The sequence below is a fragment of the Chelonia mydas genome, chromosome 14, assembly GCF_015237465.2.
Source record: "Chelonia mydas isolate rCheMyd1 chromosome 14, rCheMyd1.pri.v2, whole genome shotgun sequence".
NCBI lineage: Eukaryota > Metazoa > Chordata > Testudines > Cheloniidae > Chelonia > Chelonia mydas.
In genome coordinates this window covers 3,045,162-3,071,457 of record NC_051254.2, presented here as the reverse complement: position 1 = coordinate 3,071,457, position 26,296 = coordinate 3,045,162, and the positions used below count along the sequence as shown (strand labels likewise).

Sequence of the window (26,296 nt, the reverse complement as noted above, 5' to 3'; positions counted from 1 at the left end):
GGGCCTGGTCCCAGCCCCACACCCCAGACAGGTCAGCCCCAGGACCCAGCCCTATGCTCCAGACAAACTGGCCTCACGCCCTAGCCCGACACCCACCCCAGAGAGACCAGATGGTCCCAGCCCGGCTTGCCCAGTGCCGGCTCCCGAGGCGTGAGGCCACCAGGGGCTGGGAGGAGCCGTGTACCTGCACCTCCCTTCTCCGAACACCCCCCCACCCTTCCCCGCTGGCCCCCTGCCCCCGACCTGGATCTGCGACTGCCTCTGCAGCTCCAGGGCTTGGGCCGCCCGCTGCTGCTGCTGCAGGGCGTAGAGCTCCTGCTGCCGGAGGAACTGCGAGCGCGAGTAGACGGGGAGCTGGCCCGCGTGCTGCAGGTGGGAGCTGGGGCCCCGGCCCGGGTACATGGGCGGCCACAGCGAGGCCTGGTCCATAACATCAGCTGCCGAGAGAGAGCAGGGGGTTAGACAGAGCCTCAGCCCAGCCACGCCCCCCTCTCCGAGGAGCCCTTGGCCGAGGGAATCCGGGCGAGAGGGAGCCAGGCTCTGGGCCCACGCTCCGCAGGGGGCAGCGTCTCCCCTGGCGGCTGCCCTTACCCAGCGTGTGGGGGGCGCCGTGGGCTGACGGCTCTGTGGGCAGGATGACCAGCTGCGCTGGGGGGTCCTGGGGAAGGGGGAACACGGACTGCATGGTGCTGGGCATGGAGGCGGGGAAGCCGGGCGGCAGGTTCTGATGCAAGGCCGGGTGGCTGATGCCTGTGGAGGGAACAAACACAGAAGGGTCATGGGGGCTGGTGTAGCCAGAGGCACCTTCCCAGCAACCCACTCTAGCGGGCTGGCACCATGGCCAGACTCAGGGACTTGTCAATGACAGACCCGGGCTGGGCAGCGAGCCCCCAGGCCACGCGCCAGGCTCCGTGTGGCAGCTGGGACGCCCAGACCACGGCTGCTGGGAGCTAAGTCAGAGCAGGAGCCGGAGGAGTCTGGAGGACTCTAACCCCAGCGAGCCCTGGCTCTGATCCACAGTGCCTGCGAACAGGAGGCCAGGGCGGGTGCAGCAGGGGATTGAGGGGCGCCAACAGAGGTGTGTGGCTGGCAGCATGCCCAGCCCCCGTGATGCCAGGGCCCAGATGGGCCCAAAGACCTGGAGCGAAGCCAGGGGCCCCGTCTCCCCAGCAGCGGCCAGCTGGCCACGCCCTGCACTGACCATATGAGTGTCCCCCCATCCAGATGGAGGGGCTGCGCGTCCGGGGCAGCCAGTGCGTGTGGGCCGGGTGTGCGTGGGCTGCGGGGTCCCCACCCAACTGGCCGGCCTGGAGGGAGGAGCCGCCTGCAATCATGAGGTGGGGGGTGAGATCGCCCGGGCAGCCGCTGGATGGGTGGATCCTGGCAAAGTCCACGAGGTCTTTGTTCTCCCTGCAAAGCGAAGGGGAGACACAGAACAGGGTGAGAAGGGCCACAGGTCGCCCTGGAGCCATCTTTACTGACCGTGCCCATTGCTCGCCACCTCTGCCCACAGCTGCCCCCATCGCTGGGAACAGAGACAAGATGCCTGGTGACAACGCGGGCACCTGGCTGCCCCCAGGCATGGTTCCAGGCATGCACCATGCCGGTCACTTGTCCAGCTGGCTCTGGGCTCCCTCTGCCTCGTTAGCCAGGACGGGACCAGCCCAAGGCGCCTGCACTGGGCCAGCTGCCATGTGAGTCCCATGCTGGGCCCTGAACCAGAGACATGCGCTGGGCTCCATGCACATAGCAGGGGCAAAGCAGTTCCCAGGGAGGGTCCGCCCCACCCCTGCTCTACAGGTGGGAAATGGGGGGGCCGACAGACCCCCACCCAAGGCCACACCCATGGCAGAGATGGGAGCAGAACCCAGGTGTCCTGGTGCCCTGCACCCCTGGCCTGCGCTGCCCGGCCCTGGAGCTGCAGGGTCTGGGAGTGACAGGGTTTGCGTCCAGCTCTGAGATTGCTGCCTCCTTCCCTTGTTCCTTGCAGCTGCGAACGGGCCCAATCCTGGGGGGCTGCGCACCCTTGGGCCCCGGCAAGAGCTGCCAGCATGCTGCACCATTCCAGATTGGGCCTATGGTTTGCAGAATGAAGCTAGAGACTTTGGCACAGCCTAGCCCCCCTCTGGCACCCACCCACTGCCCAAAGCCCATTACTGGCCCTGCTCCAACCAGAACCCAGAGGCCTTGTGGGCCACCCACGGCCCGTTTAAGACCCAGGGCAGAGAAATACCGGGGACGTGGGATCCGGGCAGCCCCGGAGGGGGTGGGGGAGGCCAGCCAGCCTGAGTTTCCTGCCGGCGTGTGCCAGGGCGCGCTGGCTCCTTACTGGAGAAGAAGCTCTCGGCCCGTGATCCCCAGTCGCTCCTCGCACAGGCGGCTCCGCTCCTCCTCCGCCTCCAGGTCAATGACGTGCATGGGTCGTGCTGAGCCGGCTACAGGACGCCCCGCAAGAGAGAGATGAGAGAGCGAAAGAGACGTGAGGGACAGAATCCCTCACCCCGTCCCCACCCCGTCCCCGCCCCCCCACAGGGTGCAGGCCAGGCACGCACCTCTCGCCCTGGGTTCCCGTGTTCATCGGGACACACATGACGGGGTCTCAGCCTGCCCCTGCCTGTGCCCATTTCACCCCCACCCCGGGGCTGCCATGTGCTCTCGACAGGACACTGCACAGGGCTGGGAACCTGAGGGTGGGGCTGAAGGATGGGACTGAGGGGCACCGGCAGGGCTGTGTGGGGCAGGGCTGGGATGGGGGGGCTGCGGGTTCGGACTAAGGAGCACCGACAGGGCTGTGTGGGGCAGGGCTGGGCTAGCAGGGCTGTGGGTTGGGACTGAGGGGCACTGGAAGGGGTGTGGGGGGCTGGGGTGGGCAGGGGCTGTGGGTCGGGACTGAGGGGCACCGACAGGGCTGTGTGGGGCAGGGCTAGGCTAGCAGGGGCTGTGGGTCGGGACTGAGGGGCACTGGCAAAGTGTGGGGGGCAGGGCTGGGCCAACAGGGGCTGTGGGTCGGGACTGAGGGGCACCGGCAAGGTGTGGGGGGCAGGGCTGGGCTAACAGGGGCTGTGGGTCGGGACTGAGGGGCACCGACAGGGCTGTGTGGGGCAGGGCTGGGCTAGCAGGGGCTGTGGGTCGGGACTGAGGGGCACCGGCAAGGCTGTGTGGGGCAGGGCTGAGCTAGCAGGGGCTGTGGGTTGGGACTGAGGGACAGTGGAAGGAGTGTGGGGGGCAGGGCTTGGATGGGGGGGCTGCGGGTTGGGACTGAGGGGCCACCGGCAGGGCTGGGCTAACAGGGGCTGTGGGTCGGGGCTGAGGGGCATGCACTGACTGGCAGAGCACTGGTGGGGAGGGCTCAGGATGGAATAGCGGGGGGCTTTCAGCCGAGGGTGACACTGGGCTTCGGGGGAGGAAAACAGAGAGAGGGGCTGATGGGTGGGGCCCAGGGGACTGTGCAGCCCGCAGGGGGCAGCAGGCGTGAGTGCAGGGTTCCCTGGCCTGTCAGTGCTTTCCCCCGGGGACGGCCATGCCCCTCCCAGCGGGGCTCCAGGCAGAGGCACGGGGGCCGTGAACTCGGGGCAATGCCGGCTGACAATAAGAACCGGATCCTCGTGGTTTCTGGGAAGTGCCCTCCCCCCACCTCCAGCCCTGCGGACACCCCCCACCGTTGCTGCTCCTCCCAGGCATGGGGCTGCCCATCCCCGGGGCGGCGTGTGGCTGGCCTGGCCCTGTTACCTTTCAGGCCCATGGTCGCCCGGCCCTGCCGGCTGGAGTTGGCGCCGTACGAGGGCTCCGGCCGGCTCAGTGTGTCCTTCTGTCGCGCCACCGCCACTGCGATGCCCACGGGCGGCTGCCGCACCTCGCCCTCCCCGTGGGCCAGCTCGTGGTCTCTGCTGCGGGCACAGTCCGGCCGTTCCAGCTCCTGCTGCCCTTTCCCCACCGGGAATTTCCCGTCCTGCTGGGCGCAGCTGCCCTTGAGGGTGCCCAGCCCCACGAAGGGAGCCTTCTGCCCCACGATAAGTGCTTGGTTGCTGTATTTCAGCAGGTTCTTCATGGCCGACACCTCGTCAGGGGGGCTCTGCATATCCTGGCTCAGCACCGAGCCCTGAGTCATCAATGCAGCCTGCTGCAAACTGGTGCTGAAGGGGTCGAGATAGGAGCTCTTCCTCTCCTCGCCCATGGGCATGGGCGCGCCCTGCCCCTGCATGCCCCAGGGGGGCAGGGGGGCTCCGTTGTAGCCCATCGACTTCCTCCTGGCCTCGGAGCCGCTCCCCGCCAGCTCCAGCTCCGGGGGCACGTGCTGCTGGTGCCGTATCCGCGCCACCTTCTGTGTGCTCTGGCCCTGGCACTCCTTGGAGCCCTTGTCTAAAGTGCAGCAGGACTGGCTGAGTTTGACGCACAGGGCGTCCTGGTGGCTGGCGCGGGAGCAGTCCTGAGACGGCGCCACCTCGAAGTAGCTGCCTTTCTCCAGGCCACCCTTGGGTGCCTGGGGCAGGCTGGGGAAGGGGGCCTCGGAGCCGCCGCTGTTCAGGTACTCCAGGCCTTTCAGCCGGGCGTTGGAGCCCTGCGCCCACTCCAGCCTCCGCTCCGCCTTGCCCTCCACCTTGAGATGGTGGAAGGAGTTGCTGTAGGCGCCCGTGTGCTCCGAGCCCATCTCGTGCCTTTCCTTGGCCTCGCCGCGCTCCAGGCTGCAGGCCTCGGACGCCACCTGGAAAGACCGGCTCTTGTCGGTTAAGTGTCCCACCGACGGCACGAACGTGGCCCCGCTGAGCTTCAACTCGCGCCCGGCTTTGTCCTGCAAGGGGCACAGCCCGTCGGGGCTGGAGTGGAGCTGCAGGCAGGGGAAGGTGGCGGCCGAGGTGCTGAGTGGGGGCGGGATGGCGGGCAGGCTGGACGGGACGGTGTAGGAGACCGAGTGGTGCAGCATCTGGCGCCGCTCCAGGCACTCGCTGTAGGGCTGGGGCGACTCGTGGGGAGCCAGCTCCCGCTCCGACCTCAGCACGTCCTTGGGGCAGCGGCTCTGGGCCATGGCGGTGCCGGCGTGCCGGGGCAGGGCACCGCCCGTGCAGCTGGGCAGCACGGCCTTGTGGGCGTCACCATTGAGCATTTTGGAGCTCAGGAGGCAGGAGTTGAGGTGCTTGGCCCGGTTCTCGCACGAGCTCCTCTGGTGAACCCCCTCCTTGCAGTGCCCCTCGGGCGTCATGGGCAGCACCAACTTGTGCCGCTCCTTCACGTCCTCCTCCGCCGGCCTCTCCTTGGCCTCCCCCTTGCCCGCCTTCTCCTTGGCCAGGAGGTAGCGGTCGTATTCCTTGTGGCTCTTCAGCCCGTGGCTGGCCTCGCGGTCACGGCTGCAGGACCCAATGGGGTGGCCGGGGGCTGCCCGGGCAATGCTGGGGAAGTTGTGGTTGGCTGACAGCAGGGTGGGCTGGGCTGGCAGGTTCCGCAGGTAGAAGTTATCTGGGGGGCAAATGCAGCCAGTGAGCGTGGAGCCTTCTGCACCGATGGGTGCCCGCCTCCCCACGGGGCCCGGGGCCCAGGACACGGCCCCGGCTGGGCTGGACGCTGGTTCTCTCCCCAGCGCTCGCCCACCACCAGGCCCCGCTGACCCTGCACTACGCAGCAGCCCCCTTCGCCCACAGGAGGCACTCGACGTCTCAGAGCCATGGCAGTCGCCTCAGCAGCACCCCCATTCCACAGCCTCCTGTCCCCAGCCCTCCCCACCCCAGCACCCTTCATCCCAGCTCTCTAATCCTCCCCCCAGCACGCCCTTATCCCAGCCCCACAGCCCTCCCCGCCCCAGCACCCTTCATCCCAGCCCCCTTAGTCCCCCAATCCTCCCCACCCCAGCACCCCCAACCTTCCCAATCCAGAACTGCCACTTCCATTAACCCACCCTCCCCCCCGCCCAGCACCTCCACAAATCGCCCCACCCCCCACCAGAAGTTCCCCACTTTTTGGTCCGAGCGGCTGAAAAAAAACAGCCTGTTGCCCAAATCCCTCGATCCTCCGTCCCAGCGCAGGGCTATGGGCTGGGCCGGGGCATCGCAAACCAACCCACGGCCTGCACTGCCCAGGCCGTCTCCCTGTGTGTGCCTGCGTGCTGCCCCCTCCTGCCACGGGCAGGGGGCGAGGGGGACTTGGCCCTTCCTTTGCCACATGGCGGGGCCGGACTCTCCAGACAGGGACCAGGGGTATCTCTCCATCAGCTGGGGTAACCAGCCCTGCTCCACCGGCATCAGTGGGCCAAATCCCCAGCAGGAAGCTCTCGCGGGGCACAGGCTTGTGCCAAGAACTCCAGGTGGCTTCCTGCCTCTTCCCCCCTGGGCTCGGCTGGTCCCCTCCCAGGGCACCCCGGCAGCCCCTCCCCGCCCATTGCCTTGGGGCCTAGGAGCCCGGCCACTGGGGCACAGGCTCCAGGCTGGGGGGCCCTGCCCCAGCCCCTCCTGGTACCTGCCTTTCTGGCTTTCGTAGAACCGATGCTGGCCGTAGAGGACGTTGCTGTTTCCATGGTGATCCAAATGGCTCATGGGAAGGAAGGTGGAGGCCAGACTCCCCGAGAACCTGGGGTACCCCGGAGCTGGGGAGACAGAGCGAGCGAGTGAGCCGGCCCTACGATGGGGCACAGACGGGCAGGCAGGTCATGAGCACAGCACAGGTGCCCGTGCGCAGGCCAGTGGGACGCCCTCAGTAAATGGTACAACCACCACCCCCAGTGCATTCTTCTGTCGTAAGGCTTAGCCCTGCTGCCCATCCCCATAGCATCTGGGCACCTCCCCCAGATGGGTCACAGGAACACCAAAGCCTGCATGGACAATCCAGGCTCCTGGCCCTTCTCCCTCGGCGGGTTGCTGCTGTCAGGGCTCTGAAGGGGGCTCCCAGAGCCAGGTCCCTGCTCTCCACAGAGCCAGCAGTCAGACAGCCCCACCCCACCCAGCTCCGGCCGGCGGGAGATCGCCCTGGGGCCTCTAGCTGCGCACGCTGGTGACCTGACACCCTTCCCCGCCATTCGCACCTGGGCCCCCTGCGTGCAACCCCCCCCCCCCCGTGCGCAGGTGCTGGGGTGACGCAGGGGGCAAGGCAGGAGAGAGCCAGCGGAGAGGACACAGTCCCATTGTGTTTCAATCAATCCCCCGGATGCCAGTCTTGTGGCGGGGGCAGATCTGGTCAGTGCACCTGCAATCGCAGAATGCACCCCCCCCCCCCGCGCTAGCCCATCCCAATCTCCTCTTGGCGCGTCTGCCCAGCGCCCTGGCAGCCCTCACAAGAGGGGGAGCGAGCTGGCACACACATGAGTGCTCAGCTTGCTGCCTTCTGTGCATTTGCCCCTGCAAGCTGGACAGTGCCTCAGTACCGGGGACTGTGCTGTGCCTTCCCCGTGCTCTCCAAGGCCAAGGGACCAGCACGGGGCACCTGGTATTTCTCCATGCACCAGAACCTGTGCCCGCACAGACCCTTGGCACCACTCAAGCCCTGCCGTAGCCCTCGGCACCACCCAGCCCTGTGGCTGGCCCTGGCACGGGGCAACTCCACCCTTGCTAGGCTGTGTGATCCGCCAAAGCAGCTGGGCAGTTCTCGTCAGATTCTGGGCACACAGCAGCGCTCACCGCTAGGCCAAGAGCACCCCCTCTTCCCCACGTGGTGACAGCCCCATGGATCTCGCCCGTTACACCCCCACGAGCAGCAGCTGGCTAGCCCAGGCCACACCCAAACCCGGGCAGCACAGAGCCCAGAAAGCAGCGAAGTCAGCAAACAGCAAAGGCAGGATCACGCAGCCTCCACATGCAGCTAACGGGGGCTCTGCTCCAGCCTGAGGCCTGTTAGCCCCCGTCTGACTCCGGCAGCTCTTCCCTTTGGCCCCAGTCAGAAGGACCCTCGATAACATCCCCTACTGCCTCGTCGAGGGCACCTTTCTGCCCGCTCCAATGCCACCTTCATCCCGCGCTGCACCTGCCATCTCCAGGGGCTGTGCCACGGGGCGGGGCTGGGCAAACCCTGCAGCTGTCCCTCTTTCATTAGCTGCTGTTCGAAGTTTTACTGGCCCTCATTTCAGTCAACAAAGTCTGTCAATTCCTCAGGCCCAGATGCCTGATCTCCTGCTGTCACCCCGTCTCTCCCCACCCCACCCCCAGTCCGGCCAGGCTTCTGTGCTGTGTCCTCGCACGGGGGCCAGTGCAGGCCCCGAATCTTGTGCAGGGCCCAGCCCCCTCGAGTACCCTGCCCGAGAACTGGGAACCCCGTGTCCCGGGACAGCTGTGAACGGCTGGGTCAGACAGACGTGCGCATACAGAGACAGACACTGACACGTCCACTTATCGACACAGAAACATGCATATTGAACGCAGACACTCACACGGACAGACACGCACGAACACGGACGCAGCCAGCCGGACGCAGCCGGCGAGACACCCACGTGCTTTGGGAGTCGTGGGGGCCCAAACGCAATGCATGGCAAGGGGTCTAAGCCCCGCTCGAATAGCCCCGAGCGCTGGGTACCAGCGCTGCAGCTCGGCGCCCGGTGGGTGGATCACCCCTGCTGGGCGAGGGGTCGTACTGAGCTGTAACTGAGGGTGCAGGCGCCTTCCTCCCCCAGCACCCAGGAGGCCCCGGAAGGTCCCGTTCCCCTCCACACCCATGTCTGTGCTCAGCCAGCAGAGCTGGGGGACGGATGGCCAGCAGGCAGGGAGTCCTTCCCCCTCGGGGGCGGGTTCCCTTTGCCCTCTGGGACCCAGGTACCCACAGGGCACCTCCCCCTGGCTGAGGTGGCAGGTGCAGTGGTGAGGGAGGGGCATTTTCAGGGGGCCAGGGGTCTGAGCTCCGGCTCACCCAGCTCCAGGGGCAGAGCAGAGTGGGCTCAGCCCGGCACTCTCCGGTTACCCAGAATCCCTTGCCACCGGCAGCAGTGCCTGTCTCGGGACACCTGTGCACCCATCTATGCCCGGAGGGGAAGGGGGCACAGGAGCAGGTGAGGAACCAGGAGATCCAGAGCTTCTGCCAGCCGGGCCCAGCCCAGCCTCAACCGGCTGACTCCTGCACTGGGCACTGAGGGGTCAAATCCAGCCCTCCCCCACGGCAGGGCCCCCCCAGTCACACTGTCCAGCCCCCAGGCCCAGCGAGTGGCCCAGGGCAGCCCCCCAGGCTGGGCTGTGGCTCTGAGAGGGGCTGTGGTTGCGAGTGGCACCTGCCCAGCCTCAGGGGTCTTGGCTCAGTCTGGGGTGGGGACGGGGGGGAGCACACACATAACCGTGGGGCAGGGAAGGGGTTTCCCTGCAGCTCAGAACTCCCGACCTCCCCGAAACCTGAGCGCACCCAGCCCTGCCAGGGAGCTCATCCAGAGCTGGATGCGCACAGCAGACACATGGGACCGGGGAGGGGGAGAACAGGGGAGCGCGCAGCAAGTGTGGCTACAACATGCCTAAATGCGCACGCGTGAGCATATACCCCCCCCACGCACAGATACATACATGCGTGAGCACATAGGCATATGCACGGGTCCTGCCACCCACACCCAACCATGGCCGTGCACACGGGGAGGGACACAGACACACACGGAGACGCGTGTACACACACGCAGTGATGTGAGCACAGCCATAATCCACACACATCAGCCTTGCACGGCCCAGCAGCCTTGGCACGGGAACACACCCGCTCCTGCTTGCCTTGCCCAGGAGCTGAGCACGCCAGGCTGCTGGTGAGATATGCTGCAGCAGGCCTGGAGGGGCCCAACCTGTCCCTGCTGGGAGCTTTGGTCACAGGCTGCCAGGCGAGCGGGGCTGAGATGAGTCAGTGCCTGGCAAAGGGCACAGAGACATAGACCCAAGCCATGGGCACAGATGGGGACTGGGAGGCACAATGCACACTGGCCCCAAGCCCTCAGCGCGGACGCTGAGCTGGGCAGGGTCGTCCCTCCCAGGGGCAGCAAACCCAGGAAGCCTGCGGTCATTCAACCTCCACCTGCGCCAGGGCGTCAGCGTCCACATCCTGCCTAGATCCCAAAGGGGCAATTCCGTTCTGCTGCTCCAAACTCACGTGCAGCTTCAGTGGGGCATGTTGGTTCCCTCACTCCTTGTCCTGGCTGCGTTGCTGGGAGCGATTAAACAGCTGCTGCGTGGCAGCCCAGAGGTGGCTGCATTTCAGTGGTGGGTGAGGCAATTTCCCTGTACAGTCACAAATGTCCGACAGTGGCAGTAGGGCCCCGGGTGATTCCCCTCCCTCTGGTGGGATGGGACCAGGAGCTGCTGATGGGGCTGGGCCCAGTGAATTTGCTGCACTCCCTCCTGGGGCAGCTTTACCCCAGACTCTGACCCTCTTCCAAGCCTGGACCCCACCTGTGTCTGTCCAGCCCTGGCCTGGACCCCTCCCCCAACATTTTTAGATGTTTCCTATGGGGCGTCCTGTAGACTCACTCTTACCCTTGGGGTCACCAGTCCCACCTGCCTCCACCAGGGGCAGGCTTCCGGCACACACCCCGGCCAGCCCCATGGCCCCGCCCCCGTTCAGCCCATCCTCTCCCCATTACTGCTTCTGGTGGCTCCCCTGCTCCCAGCCATGGGACACAGCTACACCCCACCCCTCTGGCCCAGGGCTCAGGGCTTCCCAGGGAAGCTGGTGCAATGGGGCCCAGCAGTGGGGTCTGGGCCCAGGGCCCAGCAGGTCTGCGTGGAGCAGGAAATTCCCACTAGCCGGGGCTGAGATGCAGCGCTCTGCCGAGATCCAGAGGCCCCATCCTGCCCCTCTGCACAGCGAAGTCGAACCTGGGGCTGCAGAGAGAGACCAACCAAGCGTCTGGGCCAGGGATGTGCCAGCCCCATCGCACACCTCCACCCCTCTACCCTGCCCCACCCCAACGGGCCCCATGCTGAGACCCTCCAGACTTGTGTCACTGGTGAAAAGAGCTGAGATGACAGCTCACGGGCCCTGCAATGAGATGCGAGGGCTTTACTCCAGGTGCCTGCAGCCCCATCTTCTCCCGCCCCCCTTCACGCAGACTCATGCCCCTTCCCACCCTGCTGCCCCCTTCCCACCCAGCCCCCAGGGCTCTGTGAGGCCCCCTCTCTGCTTCCCTCTAGCGCAACAGCGAGCCTGGCGCAAGCGCCCTCCTGGAAGGCTGAGTTATGAGCCCCATGCCGCGCACCGGCCCCTTTCAGCTTCATTAGCTGCCGGTGCTCAGCCAGTCTGCCCGTCAATAAGGCCTCTCGTGATCTTGCTCATGCAGCCGTGCGCTGCGCCCCCCCGCCCCCGGCCGACGTGCTGAGCAAGCCCCGGCATGCCGGAAGCCAGCTGGCACCAGTTCAAACTAGCAGCCGGGCTCGGTGCCAGGGCATCCTGCCAATACCACCTTGCTCCTCGCTCCTTAACTCTGCATCTCCCTCACTTCCCGGCGCTGACCCAGCTCACTGGACAGGGATCAGGTGGGGACACTGCAGACTCAGCACCAAACCCAGGCCGGGGGAAGGGCAGCAACGGGCTGCGGGTTGGGAGTGAGAGGCACCGTCAGCGCTGGGGTGGGGCAACGCTGAGATAGCAGGGGGCTGCGGGCCAGGATTGAGAGGCACCAGCAGAGTTTAGAGGGCAGGGCTGGGCTAGCAGGGGGCTGCGGGTCGGGAGTTGGGGGCACCAGCAGAGCTGGCAGGGCATGGGGAGGGGCTGGAGAATGGAGCCAGCTGTCCAGTGGGGTACCAGTAGTTCTCCTTTGGGGGAGGGGGTAGCAGGCTGGGGTTAGGGAGCGAGCCGGGATCGGACGTACAGTCAGTTCCGTGAATTCTGGGGGTTTGCCCAGCCCAGAGTGGGCACTGGGGGTGCTGCTCCCCACCAGTGAGTGAACCAGTTCCCTGGGGCCAGTGTGGGGGGCAGGCAGGCTGCATCTCCCCAGCACAACCCCCATGATGCAGAGCAGCGTGGCTGGGGGGCTGAGCCAGGAGCCCCCCCCAGTCTGCGGCAGCAGGATCCCCCTCCCCCCGGCCGTTAGTGGCACAGGAAGCCGGGGTGTCGCCGGTTTAACCACAGAGGCTCTGTGCTGACGAGCGGGCGGTGGGGGGCAGGGACAGGCGCCAGCCCCCGAGTGGGCGATAGCACCCCAGCCCAGCTCCGGGAGCCTGGGATAGTGACTCCGGCTGGGCTGGGTGTGGGGTGAAAGGCCGTGGTCACCCCTGCACCCCGGGCTGCTTCTGGAAAGGGGGAGGGGCCCTTCACTCCTCCGCCCACCCAGGCCCCTCTCCCTTCCCCTGGAGCCCCTGCTGCGTATCGCGGAGATCGGCCCCGTGGGCAGCCAGTGCCGCAGGCACCTGCAGCTCAGGGCCTGGTGTCGGTTATGCCGGCTGCTCCCTGCGCTGTTTCCTGGCACCTGCCCCGCTCCCCACAGCCTGCTACAGACCCACCCCCACGCTGGTCAGCGACCCAGTGAGCTGCTGGCCAAGGGGCCGGTTTGCCCAGGCCCAGCTCACACTGCAGCGCGGCCTCCATGCTGGACTCCTGCCTGGGAAGCGCCAGGCCACGTGCACTGCACTGACAGGGACGGCCCCCGGGTGCTGCCAGGAGGGTGCCCGGCACAGCGAGCTGGCAAAGTAGATTCCACTTCCCAATGGTCACAAGTGGCATGAGTCAGACTGGCCTCAGCCCAGTCCCTGTTTGTGCACATCACACAAGCCATGGTGGGAGCTGGCACTGTCAGGCACTGTCTGGGGCAGGGGAAGCTGGGGCATGGCACAGCTGTCCTGGGCTCCCCTGCCCACCCACCCTTAGTTCTCTCTAACACTTTTCAGTCCTGAGCCATCAGGTCCCTGAGCATCATGCCCCTCCAAGCCCCGTCACGCCAACCCCCCAGCCAGAGATACACAGGCCCCAGGAGGGCGAGAGGGCTGCAGAGAGCCCCGCCCTCCCACACACACACCTCATCGCCTCTCTGAACACTTGATTTGCAGGAACCGTCGCGTTACAGTGCAGTCAGGTGCCAGCAGCGCAGATCCCACCGCTCACTCACGCTGCCAACTGCAATGACCTCTCTGCATGCCAACCATGCCGAGAGCCAGCGCCTCCAAAGCTTTAACCCCTTCGGTGCCACCCCGCCCGGCCGGACATGCTCATCCCCTGGGATGGTAACCAGAGATGGGGTTACCAAAAGCACCTGGCTGGGGCCAGTAAAGTCACCCTCGCCCTTCTCCTAAGGCACAGCTAACCCAACTGAGGGGCAGGGCCACACAGCCAGCCGGGCAGAAAGACATACCCGGCACATCTGGGGACACATGACCCTGGGGGCAGCTGGCACATCTGGGGACGCGGGGCCATGCGGGTGGCTGGCACATTTGGGGATGCACAGCCAGGGGGGCCGCCGGGACACAGATTTATAGATTCGAAGGCCAGACAGGACCGTTGCAATCACCTCGTCTGACTTCCTGGATAACGCAGGCCAGACTCAGAGACCTGCCCCACAACAATCCCTAGGGCAGAGCTTTTAGCAAACATCCAGCCTTCATTGCAAAATTGCCCATGATAGTGAATCCACCAGGCCCCCTTGGGGAAATTGCTCCAGTGGTTAGTTTTTCTCATCATTAAAAATGTCTGCCTTATTCCCAGGCTGACTGTGACTAGCTTCAGCGTCCAGCCGCTGGATGGGGTGAGACCTTCCTCTGCTAGACTGAAGAGCCAGTTATCAAAGTTCCCCAGGTCGGTACTTCCAGACTGGGATCCAGTCCCCCCTGGACCGTCCCATTGTTAAGCTAAATAGACTGATCTTCTTGGGTCTGTCATGACAAGGCAGCTTTTCTAACCCTTTGATCATTCTCGTGGCTCTTCTCTGACCTGCCTCCGATTTATCCACATCCCTCTTGAATTGTGGCACCAGAACTGGACACAGGATCCCAGCAGCGGTCAGACCAGGGCCCAGAACAGCAGTGACATAACCTCTCTGCTCCTCCTCCAGATTCCCGTTGTGCATCCCACGATCCCATCGGCGCTTTTGGCCAGTGTTGCACCGGGAGCTCACGTTCAGCTGAATTCCACCTCCCCACCCCACCCAAATCTTTTACAGAGTTGCTGCTCCCCAGGTCAGAGCCCCCCAGTCTGGTAGCATGGCCAGCGTTCTGTTCCCAGATATGTAGTTACATGTAGCTGTATTAAAATACCCACTGTTTGCTTGCGTCCAGGTTACCAGGTGAGGCTGATCGCTCTGTACCAGCGACCTGGCCTCTGCATTATTTCCCACTCCCCCATGTTTGTGTCATCGGTAAATTCATCAGGGGTGATTTTATGTTTTCTTCCAGGTCATTGATAAAGATGTTAACTAGTGTAGGGCCAAGAACTGATCCCTGCGGGACCCACTGTAACACACCCGCTCAATGGTGATTCCCAGCTTGCAGGTACATTTTGAGATCTACCAGTTAGCCAGTTTTTAATCCATTTCATGTGTGCCAGGGTAATTTTATCTCATTCTAGTGTTTTAATCAAAATGTTGTGTGGTACCAAGTCAAAGGTCTTAGACCTGAGTCTGAGTGCGTACATGTGGGGACACGTGGCTTGGGGCAGTGGGACAGGCCTGGCACATCTGGGGACACATGGCCCTGGGCAGCAGGATGCGCCTGACACATCTGGGGACACGTGGCCCTGGGCAGCAGGGTGCACCTGGCACATCTAGGGACCTGTGGCCCTAGGCAGCAGGGTGCTCCTGGCACATCTGGGGACACGTGGCCCTGGGCAGAAGGGTGCGCCTGGCACATCTAGGGACCTGTGGCCCTAGGCAGCAGGGTACGCCTGACACATCTGGGGACACGTGGCCCTGGGCAGCAGGACGCACCCGACACATCTGGGGACACGTGGCCCTGGGCAGCAGGACGCACCTGACACATCTGGGGACACGTGGCCCTGCGCAGCAGGACGCACCTGGCACATCTGGCACACGTGGCCCGAGGGCGGGCAGGCACCTCGCTGCCATTGGTTCACTGGCCAAATCCCTGTGGTATGCCAGGAGGAGCAATGAGTCGAGGCTGGATGGCTGCTGCTGCTCCCTATGTCCCCACTGTCTCCCATGCCCCGCTCCCTCCCCAGTTCACCTGCGGCGCTCCGGGCCGCCGAGCCCTTACCTTCGTGGGAGTGTGAGAACCAGATCTGGGAGGTGCCGGAGTGTGGGCCCCGGTAGGCCGGCTCCGAGGGGGACGAGGCGGGGCCCGTGGGATGCGTGGGGGCGGCCGAGCCCAGGCTGCTGGTGAGGAAGCTGCCCATGAAGGACGAGGCAGGCGTGTTCCCCATCAATCCACTCCCTGCTGTGAACACAACAAAGGACCATCAGCTCCGCCAGGGCCAAGGTCATCCATGTGGGCACCCACACAGCAGCACCCAGGCACCCACGTGCTCTGACCCGTTCACGCTCCCCCAGAAAATGAGTGCCCACACGCCCGGGCATGCACACACCCACTCACACCCACGTCTGTTGGGAGGTTCACCCTCGGCTCCATGAAGTCCCTGAGGGCCACCCCCACCAAGGAGGCCGTGTGGAGCCGCAGGGCCATCGGGGAAACGCAGGGAAATCTGCCCCTTCCGATTTGCACTCTGAGCCCGGGGGGGGAAGGCTCATCTCTCACGCGGAGGCGTTTGGGTGTGTGCACCAGCTGGCACAGGCGTGCAGGGCGCATGAGCGTTTCCACGTACACGTCTGTGGGCACTTGTAGGGTGCATTCACCTGCCTGTTCTCGCACGTGCACATGGCTAAGGAGCCGACAGTGCCCCTCTGTGTGCCCGCCCGTGGCAGCGGGCACCCCGCGGCTCCTGCTGATCGGGGGGGAGCAGGCAGCTCGGTCTCCCCTCAGCAGGACCACGGACCTGTTGGGCAGGGAGCCCCTGCTGGTCTCCACACGTCTCCCCCAGGCAGCCCCATCGGGACTCCCTCCACGGTGCCCTGCCCAGCCCAGCTCCCCTCCCCCAGCCCAGGAGCCACACACGCGTGTCGTCACGGAGGCCAGCAGGGCTGTCCAGGGAGCGATGCGCCCTTCACTCGGTACAGCCCCCCCACCTCGCTCCCCAGGCAGCTGCCAAAGGGTGTGGGGGCACAGCCGCCGGGCCACGCACAGAGAACGTCCCTGAGGCTCCCAGCTCCAGGCCCTGCTCACGCTGCCACGGGCTCCCAAGGGCAGGTGCCACTGGGGCAGCAGGACAGCTCGGCACCCCCCTTCATGCCTGCGCAGGTCGGGCAGCAGATGCTGCAGTCAGTGCCCTCAAGGAGCAGCCCAGGGCCGGCGCTTCCATGGGCTGGGCCCAGCACCGAAGGTGGAGAGGCTGCGTAGGCGGGTGTCAGCCGGGGCGCGAGCGTGCGTGGGCCGCGGGGCAGCCTGTGTGCACAGGAGTGCAGCCCCATCCAGGCCCTCCTGCGTCCGGCTCTGGATTAGGAGCTGGCAGCACCCCAGGGCAAAGCAGGTGTCCAGCCCCACCGGCCCCCAGCCTGTGAGACACCAGGTATGGTTGGGGTGGGGCAGGGAGCAGGCACAACGCCCCTCCAAGCCCTGCCACACCCACCCGACAGCAGGCAGTTGTCTTCTGTAACACACACAGCCCCCACACCTCAGGGCCTGGCTGGGGGCTGGCAGCCCCAACCCCCCAGCAGGGACCACACACCCCATGCCAGGTGCTCATCCGGACCAGCAACGGGGGCAGGGGGCTAGGTCCAACACTCCCCAGCCTGCAGGCCCCCGGATGGGCGGGAGAGCAGCGGTGCTGGGGAGCGGCTGGGGCTGGGGAGGTGCGGGCTGGAGAAGGAGGCGAGCGTGGAAGACCGGCCTGTGAGATCATGTTGGAAACATCGCAGCCGGTAGCCAAGGGCCGGGCAGGCTGGCCCCGGTCCTCTCCCCGCCCCAGCACATGTGTTTGCAGCCGGGGGTGCGGCTGAGGAGCGGGTCATTCCCTGATGGGAAGCCCGGCGGGGCCTGGCCAGACGCCCACACGGGGAGGAAGTGAGCTCTGCTCTCTAAGCCAGCCCACGCTCCGGAGCTAATCCCCAGGATGCCTCGGGGATGAGTGTCGGGATGTGGTTACGCTCGCCCCAGCCTTCCCGCTCGCAGAGCCAGGGGCTGGGGCTGGGCACCGCAGAGCAGGCGGGGCAAGGCCGCGCCCAGCAGCTGTGCTGGGGGCGGGTGCCCGGGCCACTGCTCAGTGCGCGTCTCCGGGGCAGCCGAGCAGCCAGCGGGGCCGGGACGCCAGGGCCCAGCTCCAAGGAGGAGAAGGATTTTCCAGGCTGCGGCTCTGAGAACAGGGAGCCTGGGCCCTCCCACAGGCAGCGATGGGGGATTCCCAGTGGAGCAGGGGGGCCTGGGAACAAGTGGAGGCCAGACCCCAAGCGAGGGAGCTGGGAGCCCAGGACCCCAGAGCCTGCACTGGCAACCATGGGGCAGGCGACGGCCTCAAGGCAGGGCCCACGCCCCCCACCTGCTCCCCAGAGCAGCATTCAGCCCCCACAGGCGATGGGGGGCTCGACCCGCGTTGCCAAGGAGCGCCCACCCACAGCTGCAATGAGGCAGGGATGGGATGGCAAAGACAGGCTCCCCTGCGCCTGCAGCCAGCCCAGCTCTGTCCCAGCCCCCAGGGCGGGGGCCAAACCTGCCGCGAACCCTGGAAGCCACCCCCCTGCCTGGCAGGGGCCATGTATGTGGGTGCAGAAGGGGCCGGCGCCGCCGAGTCCTCAGCACTCACCAGCCCCAGGGACCTCACCGGGCAGCTGCCCCCTATGGCTCAAGAGCACGGCCGCTCGCAGCTCAGCCCTCTGTCCCCAGCGGGCAGGGCCCGGCGCAGCTCCGCTCCCAGTTCTCCAGCCCCCCCAGCCCACATTTGGGACCCCCCTCAGGATTTCCCCCCTCCCGGGAATCTCCCTCCTCCCCTGCCCCCCCATCCAGGCCCCCCCAGCTAGACCAATAACCCTCAGACCCGACCCGCAGCCCCCAGTGCTGGGCCTGCTCACTTCTCTGCTAGCCGGGGCTCCGGCCCGTAGGCCGCGGCTTCACACAGGGCTTGGCTGGGCCGGGGAAGCAGCCGGCAGGGGTGGGGTGTTTCCAGACTCCCGGCCTTTTACAATTAAGTGTCACTGGCTCCTGATTTTCACCCGAACCGCCCCGGAGTGGCTGGCGGCCCCCTGGCTCTGGCGGGGACCCCGCCGCGCCCGCCAAACCATTTCCTAGTCTCCTGCCGTCACAGAGCCAGACAATGACTTTCCCTGCTCCGTTTGGGGTCGGAGACTCTGGCGTTCGCTCCCCCTTCCCAGCCCCACGCTCTGTGCTAGCAAAGGAAGAGAAGCGTTGCGGGCCAAGAGCACCCCATGCCAGCTCACCGTGGGAGGGGGAGGCCAAGGGGCTAGGATGGGTGGGCTGGAAGCCAGGAAGTGGAAGTGGAGGAGACAGACCATGGGAGAGGAGATCTCAGCTAATGAAAAGATGGAGCTCGGCTGATGCTCCCAGCCCTGGATCTCTGCCTCACCCTCCCTTTCACTCCCCACCCCTTCCCAGCTCCAACATGCTCTTGTTCTGCAAACATCTTCCCATGTCACCCCATCTGCCCCTCGGCCTATCCCCAGCAACGCCCCACCACGGCTCTTCATGGCTCAAGACAGAGGACGGTTCTAATGGCCACACTGGCAGAACGTGGGGTCAGTCTCTCCCATCCTCGGCCCCCCAGCTCTCCCCGCAAACAGCTGCCCCCCCAGTACTCACTGAGCCCTGGCAAACCGCCCCCGAACACACGCTGCCCGCAGGCGCTCCCCGCCCCCCCTCCCCTCCCCGAGTGCTAGGCAAGCCCCCATGAGCCCACCATACCCTGGCAAGCCCAGCCTGGTTAGAAGCACTCTGAGCTTGATTTAAATCAGATGCGATGAGGCAAAGTGTTTCCATGCATCCGTGGCTCCAGCCAGGAGCCAGGCCGCATTATAGGGCCCGGGCAAGCAGACAGCTCAGGAGAAGCAGCAAGGGGCTGGATTCCAAACCCAGGAATCACTGAGTCACCGAGAGGGGAGGGGGAGTGCTCTGCGCTCGGGGTAGAGGTGCCAGCCTGGCCCCCCAGAACCGGATGTGCCCCCTCTCCAGAGCAGGTGCCAGGCAGGCAGGGCCACCCCCACCCTGCTGTGTACCACTTCAGCCTGGGGTGCCCTGCCCCCACGGAGCTCACACTGGAGGGGGGAGGGGCACCATGACCTGGGGTGATAGGAGAGGGGGTGCAGCATCCCAGGGTGGGAGCAGAGGGGGGAGCAGGGTCCTGGGGGGGGGATGAGAGAGGGGTGCAGCATCCTGGGGTGGGTGGAGTGGGGGTGCAGTGTCCTAGATTGGGGGATGAAGGGGGCATGATATCCCAGGCAGGAGGAGAGGAGGAGCATGGTGTCCTGGAGTGGGAGCAGAGGAGGGGGAGGGCATGACATCCTGGGAGGGATGAGAGAAGGGCGCGGCATCCTGGGGGGCAGGGTGAGAGGGGGGCGCGGCATCCCGTGGTGGGGATGAGAGGGGTGTGTGGCATCCTGGGGGTGTGAGGGGGGCACGGCATCCCAGGGTGGAGTGAGGGGAAGTGGCATCCCGGGGTGGGGGAGAGGGGGCTGTGGTGTCCCAGGGGAGGAGCAGAGAGGGGCCGACGCATCAAGCTCCGGCCAAGGCTCGTGGCCAAGCTGCCCCATCCCGGCACCCCGGGACTCCCCATGCCCTGAGCCGCGGCCCGGGGCGAACAAGGGTTCTCTAACGGAGTAATCTGATTGGCTGAGCCAGGTTCAGAGTCTAACTTTCCCCCCCGTCTAGCTCCTCAGTGTGTGGGTGGGGGGGGATTTACCCCGGCTCCCCCCAGGGAGCATCGGGGCCGGGCAGCAGGAGGAGCTGGGCAGGGGGCCGGAGCTGCCATGTGCTGGGCAGGGCCAGCCGACGTTCCAGGCTCTGGAAGCTGGGAAGCAGGCGGCAAAGCGACCCAGGCTCTGCGCTGGCTGGCTCGGGGCTCCCTGAGAACAGGGCCCCCCCGGCCGCTCTCACACTCCCCCCCACATTTCCGACCAGCTGACTCACAGGCCGCTGGCACCGGCTCTGCTCCCCAGGCTCCGGGTCTGGCTGCCGAGCCCCGCGGCCAGGCCTGCGCCAGGTTCCCACCCCCCTCCTTTCACACACTCCCAAGCAATCCCCCCGCTCCGGCCCGCCCCGCCAGAGCCCTGCTCCCACAGCCCTGCCAAGGGCTGAGGAGACGCACCCACCTTTCCCTCACTCCCAGCCCCGGGCCCTGCTCTGCAGAGCGACACCATCAACCCGCCAAAGAAACCGGAACCGTCAGAGAGAGCCCCGGGCGGGGAGAGCGAGCCCCAGGCCGGAGAGAGTCCCAGGCACGGCCCCAGGCAGGGAGAGGGAGCCCCGGGCGGGGAGAGCGAGCCCCAGGCCGGAGAGAGCCCCAGGCACGGCCCCGGGCGGGGAGAGGGAGCCCCCGGAGCGGCCCCGGGCCAGGAGAGGGAGCCCCCGGCGCAGCCCCGGGCCAGGAGAGGGAGCCCCAGGCGGGGAGAGGGAGCCCCAGGCCGGAGAGAGCCCCAGGCACGGCCCCGGGCAGGGAGAGGGAGCCCCGGGCGGGGAGAGGGAGCCCCAGGCATGGCCCCAGGCGGGGAGAGGGAGCCCCGGGCCGGGAGAGGGAGCCCCAGGCGTGGCCCCGGGCAGCGAGAGGGAGCCCCAGGCAGGGAGAGGGAGCCCCGGGCCGGAGAGAGCCCCAGGCGTGGCCCCGGGCGGGGAGAGGGAGCCCCAGGCACGGCCCTGGGCGGGGAGAGGGAGCCCCGGGCCGGAGAGAGCCCCAGGCACGGCCCCGGGCGGGGAGAGGGAGCCCCGGGCCGGAGAGAGCCTCAGGCGGGGAGAGGGAGCCCCAGGCACGGCCCCGGGCAGGGAGAGGGAGCCCCAGCCGCGGCCCCGGGCGAGGAGAGGGAGCCCCTGGTGTGGCCTCGGGCGAGGAGAGGGAGCCCCGGGCGGGGAGAGGGAGCCCCAGGCCAGAGAGAGCCCCAGGCATGGCCCCGGGTGGGGAGAGGGAGCCCCAGGCACGGCCCCGGGCGGGGAGATGGAGCCCCAGGCACGGCCCCGGGCGGGGAGAGGGAGCCCCGGGTGGGGAGAGGGAGCCCCCGGCACGGCCCCGGGCCAGGAGAGGGAGCCCCCGGCACCGCCCCGGGCCAGGAGAGGGAGCCCCAGGTGGGGAGAGGGAGCCCCAGGCGGGGAGAGGGAGCCCCGACGCGGCCCCGGGCGGGGAGAGGGAGCCTCCGGCGTGGTCCAGAGAGACGAGTTCTGCTGAGCTGCCGAAGCGGCACTTTGCTGGTGCCTGCTGTATTCGGGGCGTGCCGCGTGCTTACAGATGGGCCGGGCCAGCTGCAGGAGCGGGCAGAGCACAGGACAGACAGACAGAGAGCGTGGGAATGGACGGACTGACCTCAATGTACAACCAAATCCTGGGAAGGTCAAACCCCACAGAGCAGCAGGAAACAAACATTGCCACCTTAAATACTTTCCCCTTTCCCCAGCTTAAAGGTGATGGTAAAAAAATCCACCTTAAATCTCCTGTCCACACTCAGAGCCCCAGGAGAACGGAGAGGGGGGGATCGGGGGGGCCGTGCTGCTCCCATCTCGCCAGGCCAGCGCCAGGCCAGCGGGGCACAGGGCAGCAGCCGGGCAGGGGGCGAGGCTGTCACAGCCCCCTACCCCTGCACACTGCTGGCTGATGAGTTCCCATCCCAGAACCGGATTGCAGCTGGCCGGGGTATCCTCTCCAGGACTCCTGGATCCTTAGGGGAAAGCCCCAGAACAGCGGGGAGGATGTGTCCTTCCCACGGCCGGGGCCTGGCTCCAGCTCTCCCACCCAGCCTGCAGCCGGTTCTCACTGGCTGCTGGATCCACACCACAGCTACGCTGGCCCTTGGGGGCTCCTGCAGGGCAGGGACAGGCGGGGGCACCCGCAGCCTGGAACAGGGGGAGGGCCACACCCCCGCATGGCTACTGACTGCACAGGGCTGGCCAGTGAGTCCTCCCACCACCAGCATGTCCGGGGGCTGCTGGGCAAGCACTGGGCCTGCCCCGGGGGGAACGGGGGGCTGACAGGCTGGGGGACCCATGCGCTCATGGAAACAGCACTCACCAGAGCCAAAGCATCTTCCCTGCTACCTCCCCAGATCTGCCAGTGCCCCTCAATCCCGACCCGCAGCCCCCTGCTAGCCCAGCCCTGGGCTCCCCCCACTCCAGATCTGCCAGTGCCCCTCAATCCCGACCCGCAGCCCCCTGCTAGCCCAGCCCTGGGCTCCCCCCACTCCAGATCTGCCAGTGCCCCTCAATCCCGACCCGCAGCCCCCTGCTAGCCCAGCCCTGGGCTCCCCCCACTCCAGATCTGCCAGTGTCCCTCAATCCCGACCCGCAGCCCCCTGCTAGCCCAGCCCTGGGCTCCCCCCCACTCCAGCTCTGCCGGAGCCCCTCAATCCCGACCCGCAGCCCCGATTCTCTGTTGCACCAAAGTCACCAGGGATGAGTTGGTTTTTTGATGTGGAGAACGGGGGCTAAAACGAGTCATTTTCCCTTAAGAGAAGAGGCTGGATTTGAATTCAGGGTGGCTGATGGGAGCAGCTCCCAACCCTGCACACACCGGCTCCCGTGAGTTGGCCTTCATCCAGCACAGCTCAAGAGAGGCTTCCCCGTGACGAGATCCCCCAGCTCCCTGCCTGCCCCCAAAGCAGAGATCCGAACCCACTCCCTGCCCCTGGAATGGAGAATGTCTCCCCCAGGGGCTGGAGGGAGCCACAAGGCGGACTGAGCAGCACCCAGTGCCCACATAACAGCCCCTTTTATCCACCCCTGTGACACCAGCAATGTTGAGGAGCCCCCACCCCAGCCAGCTGATTGCCAGCCCTCCTGCTCAGCCCGTGTCCGTCTGTCCCAAGCCTGCCTGCTGCAGAGACACATGGACAGAGATGGAGAGCCACATGGAGAGCCTGCTCCCCAAGCCCCATTCCCCCGCTCCCAGGCTGTTGCTCTCACTGCCAGGCTCCGGGTATCAGCTACCGGGGGGTCCTGGTACCTGCGAGGGGGGCTGAGACCAGCCAGAGCATGGCCCAGAGGACGAGAGAGACCCGAGGGAGGGGCGCCCGCTCTGCCCAGCTCGGGCCCTTCTCCACGCTAGGCCTGTGGGCCGCCCAGAGGGGCCGAGGTAGCCCAGCAGACCGAAGCCCCTAGCCCGGGCCGGATCACACGGAGTTCGGCCAACAGGCCTCCAGACCCCTGCTGGGGGCCCCACCCGCCCGGCGGCCTCACCCTAGGCAGGGCGGTGACTGAGGAGCCTAGTGGTTGGGACCGAGACCCCAGCACAGGCTTGGATGTCTCCCCAGATGGGCCTCAGGCTCCCCCCAGCTCCTCCCCGCCCGTCAGGCCCTGATGGCGCCATTCCCACCCCGTCAGGTGCCTGAGCCAGCCGCTGTGCCCAGACGAGGGCAAGCCGGGGCAGATCCAGGCCATTCGCAGGTGCGTTATCTCGGGGCCGGCTGCTCCCAGCGCTGGGCGGGGTGGGGGACCCGCTGTCTGTCTCAGCAGCAACCCACCAGGTCTGTCCTCCCCTTGGAGAGCGCTTGGCACCAGCCTGGCTGCAAGGCAGCACCCCACAGTCTGGGGGCCACTCTATACCCCCCGGGAGCTGCTGCCCGCATGCTCTGACCCTGGGTGAGACCCGCCAGGAGCCCTCTCCTCCCACATCACTGCCATCCCAGACCCAGCCACAGCCGGCCCATGGCACCCCCACCATGGCTGGGCCCAGCCCCCGGCAGCGAGGGGAGTAGCGGGAAGGCTGTGCGGATGGATGGGGAAGCAGCCCCCTGCAGACGGGCATGCCCGGGCTGGTGATGGCTGCAGAGGGGCAAGCTGTTCCTGTGTCCGCTGCGTGACTATCCCAGCTCGTCTCAGCTGGAAGAAGGGAGCCAGGCAGTGCAGGGCACCCCCCATGGGCACTGACCCTCCCTTCCTGCACACCATCCAGCGAGCCAGGACCAGGCCGAGCCGACCCCACCCACAGCTCCTCTCCCTGGCAGGGAAAGTGCTTGGGAACGAGGCAGCTGGCCGAGAGCCCTGGGAGAGCCCTGCAGCCCCATGTGCTTCCCATTAGCGTACTATGGGGCCAACTGGGGCGGGGCTCTCTCCTCCTGCCACCCGAGAGCAGGGCTTGCGCTGGTGGGGTCCCAAAGCATCGGGGGAGGGCTAGGCTGCCCCAGCCTCTTGCCTGCCAGTCCCTCCCCACCTGAGATCCACAAGAAGCACTTGGCCTTGCCCCCAAACTGGCAGGTGCCACCCGCCAAAGCGGCCCAGCCCCTCACCCTAGTCACCCACCATGCCACAGAAGGTGGGTCAGGTGCTCAGAAGGGTGGAGAGCAGGAGGGAACCACCAGCAACCCAGAGGGGTGTCACGGGGTCCCCGGGCGATGCTCTGGAACTGCTCCCCATGAAGCCAGGCAGGACTCTGGGGAAGTCTCCTTTCTGTGAGCAGCCTGTCTGCAGGACACACAGCTCACACAGCTCCACCTTCCTGGGTCTGACCTCGGAGCATTCAGCATCCTCTGCCCCTCCGTGCGCTTCCCACAGCGAGTCCACCCAGGCGGGGTCCTGGGGAAGCCAGAGGGTCCTGCCCCCCAACTTCGCAGTCAGACGGGACTCTCAGCCAGCCAGTAAAACAGAAGGTTTATTAGACGACAGGAACATGGTCTAACACAGAGCTTGTAGGTACAGAGAACAGGACCCCTCAGCTGGGTCCATTTTGGGGGGCAGTGAGCCAGACAACCACGTCTGCACTTCACTCCATGTCCCAGCCAGCCCCAAACTGAAACTCCTTCCAGCCCTTCCTCCTCTGGGCTTTGTCCCTTTCCTGGGCCAGGCGGTCACCGGATTCCTTTGTTCTCCAACCCTTTAGCTCTCACCTTGCAGGGGGGAAGGGCCCAGGCCATCAGTTGCCAGGAAACAGGGTGTCGGCCATTCTCTGTGTTCAGACCCCTGCACACCCCTGCCCTCCAGGGCTCTGCAATGATCATACACCCTTACCCCACCACCTAGATACTTAAGAACTGCACAGGGGAAACGGAGGCACCCCCACACTATTCAGAGGAAGCATTAAGAACAGTCCCACTTCGTCACAAGGGGAGACCCAGGAGGGTGGGACCCACCAGGGTTAGGCGCCAGGGGCAGGGGTTTGCGCCTTCCAAGGCAGTGAGTTCCTGGTGTGGGCATGGGAGGGAGTGTCCAGAGCTAGGGCTGAGCCTGGTTTCAGGGTAAAGCAGGGTTTGGGGTGGAGGCTGACAGCTCGCAACTCCCCATGTAATAACCTCGCAACTCCCAGTTTGAGAACCCCTGGCCTAGAGCATCCTGCAGCACCAGGGACGCTAGCAAACCCTACAAGGTCTTACAAGAGGCTGGGGGCCCTGGTCAGACCCGGGGCACAGGTGCCCTGGTCAGACCCGGGGCACAGGTGCCCAGCCCCAACCACCCCCTGATGGGCAGTAACCAGCCACCCCTTTGGGTCAGGCTGGGCCCCTTGGTGGACGGGCAAAGCTGGCTCAAGAGAGGATCTCGGTCCACGGCCTGTGCAACACTCGGCCTGTCTGTTCAGGCTGCCACCAGGCCCCAGCTCAGGCCCTCTCCTCACACAGGGCTGGGCTGGCCTTGGGGCTGGGACTGCGCATCCCGTCCCCCCATCTCAGTCACAGCCTCCACTCTCTGCGTTGTCTATTGCACCCCCCATGCACAGGCCCCCGCATCGCTCGCCTGGCTCGGGGCTCCTCCCCGACTGGGGCCTGGCCAGGCAGGGCCATGGGACTGGACGCCGAGGTCCCTGGAACAGCTGCTGCTCCCTGGACAGAAGGATAAAACAGGACAGCCAGCCCCAAGTGCTCTCCTCCCAGGAGAAATGGGCCCTTTGTGCCAGGGGCAGCCAGCTTCCAGGATGGGGAGCAGGGATGGCCCCACCAGCTTCAAGGGCCCGGAGCGAACCCCATCCCCATCCCGGCACCGCACGTCTCCCTGAGCGGAGAGACAAGAGCCGCAAGGAAAAGGCAGCCCCGAACAATCCCCCATGGGTCGGCGGCCCGGCCAGGTCTGAGTGGCACACGTTGAGTGGCGGTGCGGTGACGCTCCGTTTCGTTAACGCGGGCTGGCGTCCCTGCTCGCACCAGATAATCTCCGTAAGATGTCAGTTACCATGAACCTCTGTAGATAAGCCGTGCCCGACCCTGCGCCCAGCCTGGGGGAACGGCCCAGCGCGGCGGGGAGTGAGCAGCGCAGGATGCCGGGGGACGGGAGGAGCAGCAGGGACCCCGCCCGGGCTCGGGGTCACT

The 26,296-nt window shown here is 66.4% G+C and overlaps 1 protein-coding gene across 9 annotated transcripts in view; it reads right to left on the bottom strand.

Annotated features, from left to right (window-relative positions):
- The window catches only part of BAHCC1 (BAH domain and coiled-coil containing 1), a 91,491-nt gene that overhangs the window by 24,766 nt on the left and 40,429 nt on the right, over positions 1–26,296 (bottom strand). For 7 of the 9 annotated variants that reach the window (XM_037913810.2, XM_037913818.2, XM_043527851.1 and 4 more), the window contains 7 exons: positions 15,066–15,245; positions 6,449–6,571; positions 3,730–5,451; positions 2,330–2,435; positions 1,202–1,410; positions 592–750; positions 244–437 (listed from right to left, as the gene is read on the bottom strand). In XM_037913810.2, the coding sequence (XP_037769738.1) occupies positions 244–437; positions 592–750; positions 1,202–1,410; positions 2,330–2,435; positions 3,730–5,451; positions 6,449–6,571; positions 15,066–15,245 (2,693 nt within the window). Of the gene's footprint in view, positions 1–243; positions 438–591; positions 751–1,201; positions 1,411–2,329; positions 2,436–3,729; positions 5,452–6,448; positions 6,572–10,020; positions 10,311–15,065; positions 15,246–26,296 lie in introns of those variants that run through there. The other 2 variants (XM_037913814.2, XM_043527852.1) reach the window with 2 other exon arrangements.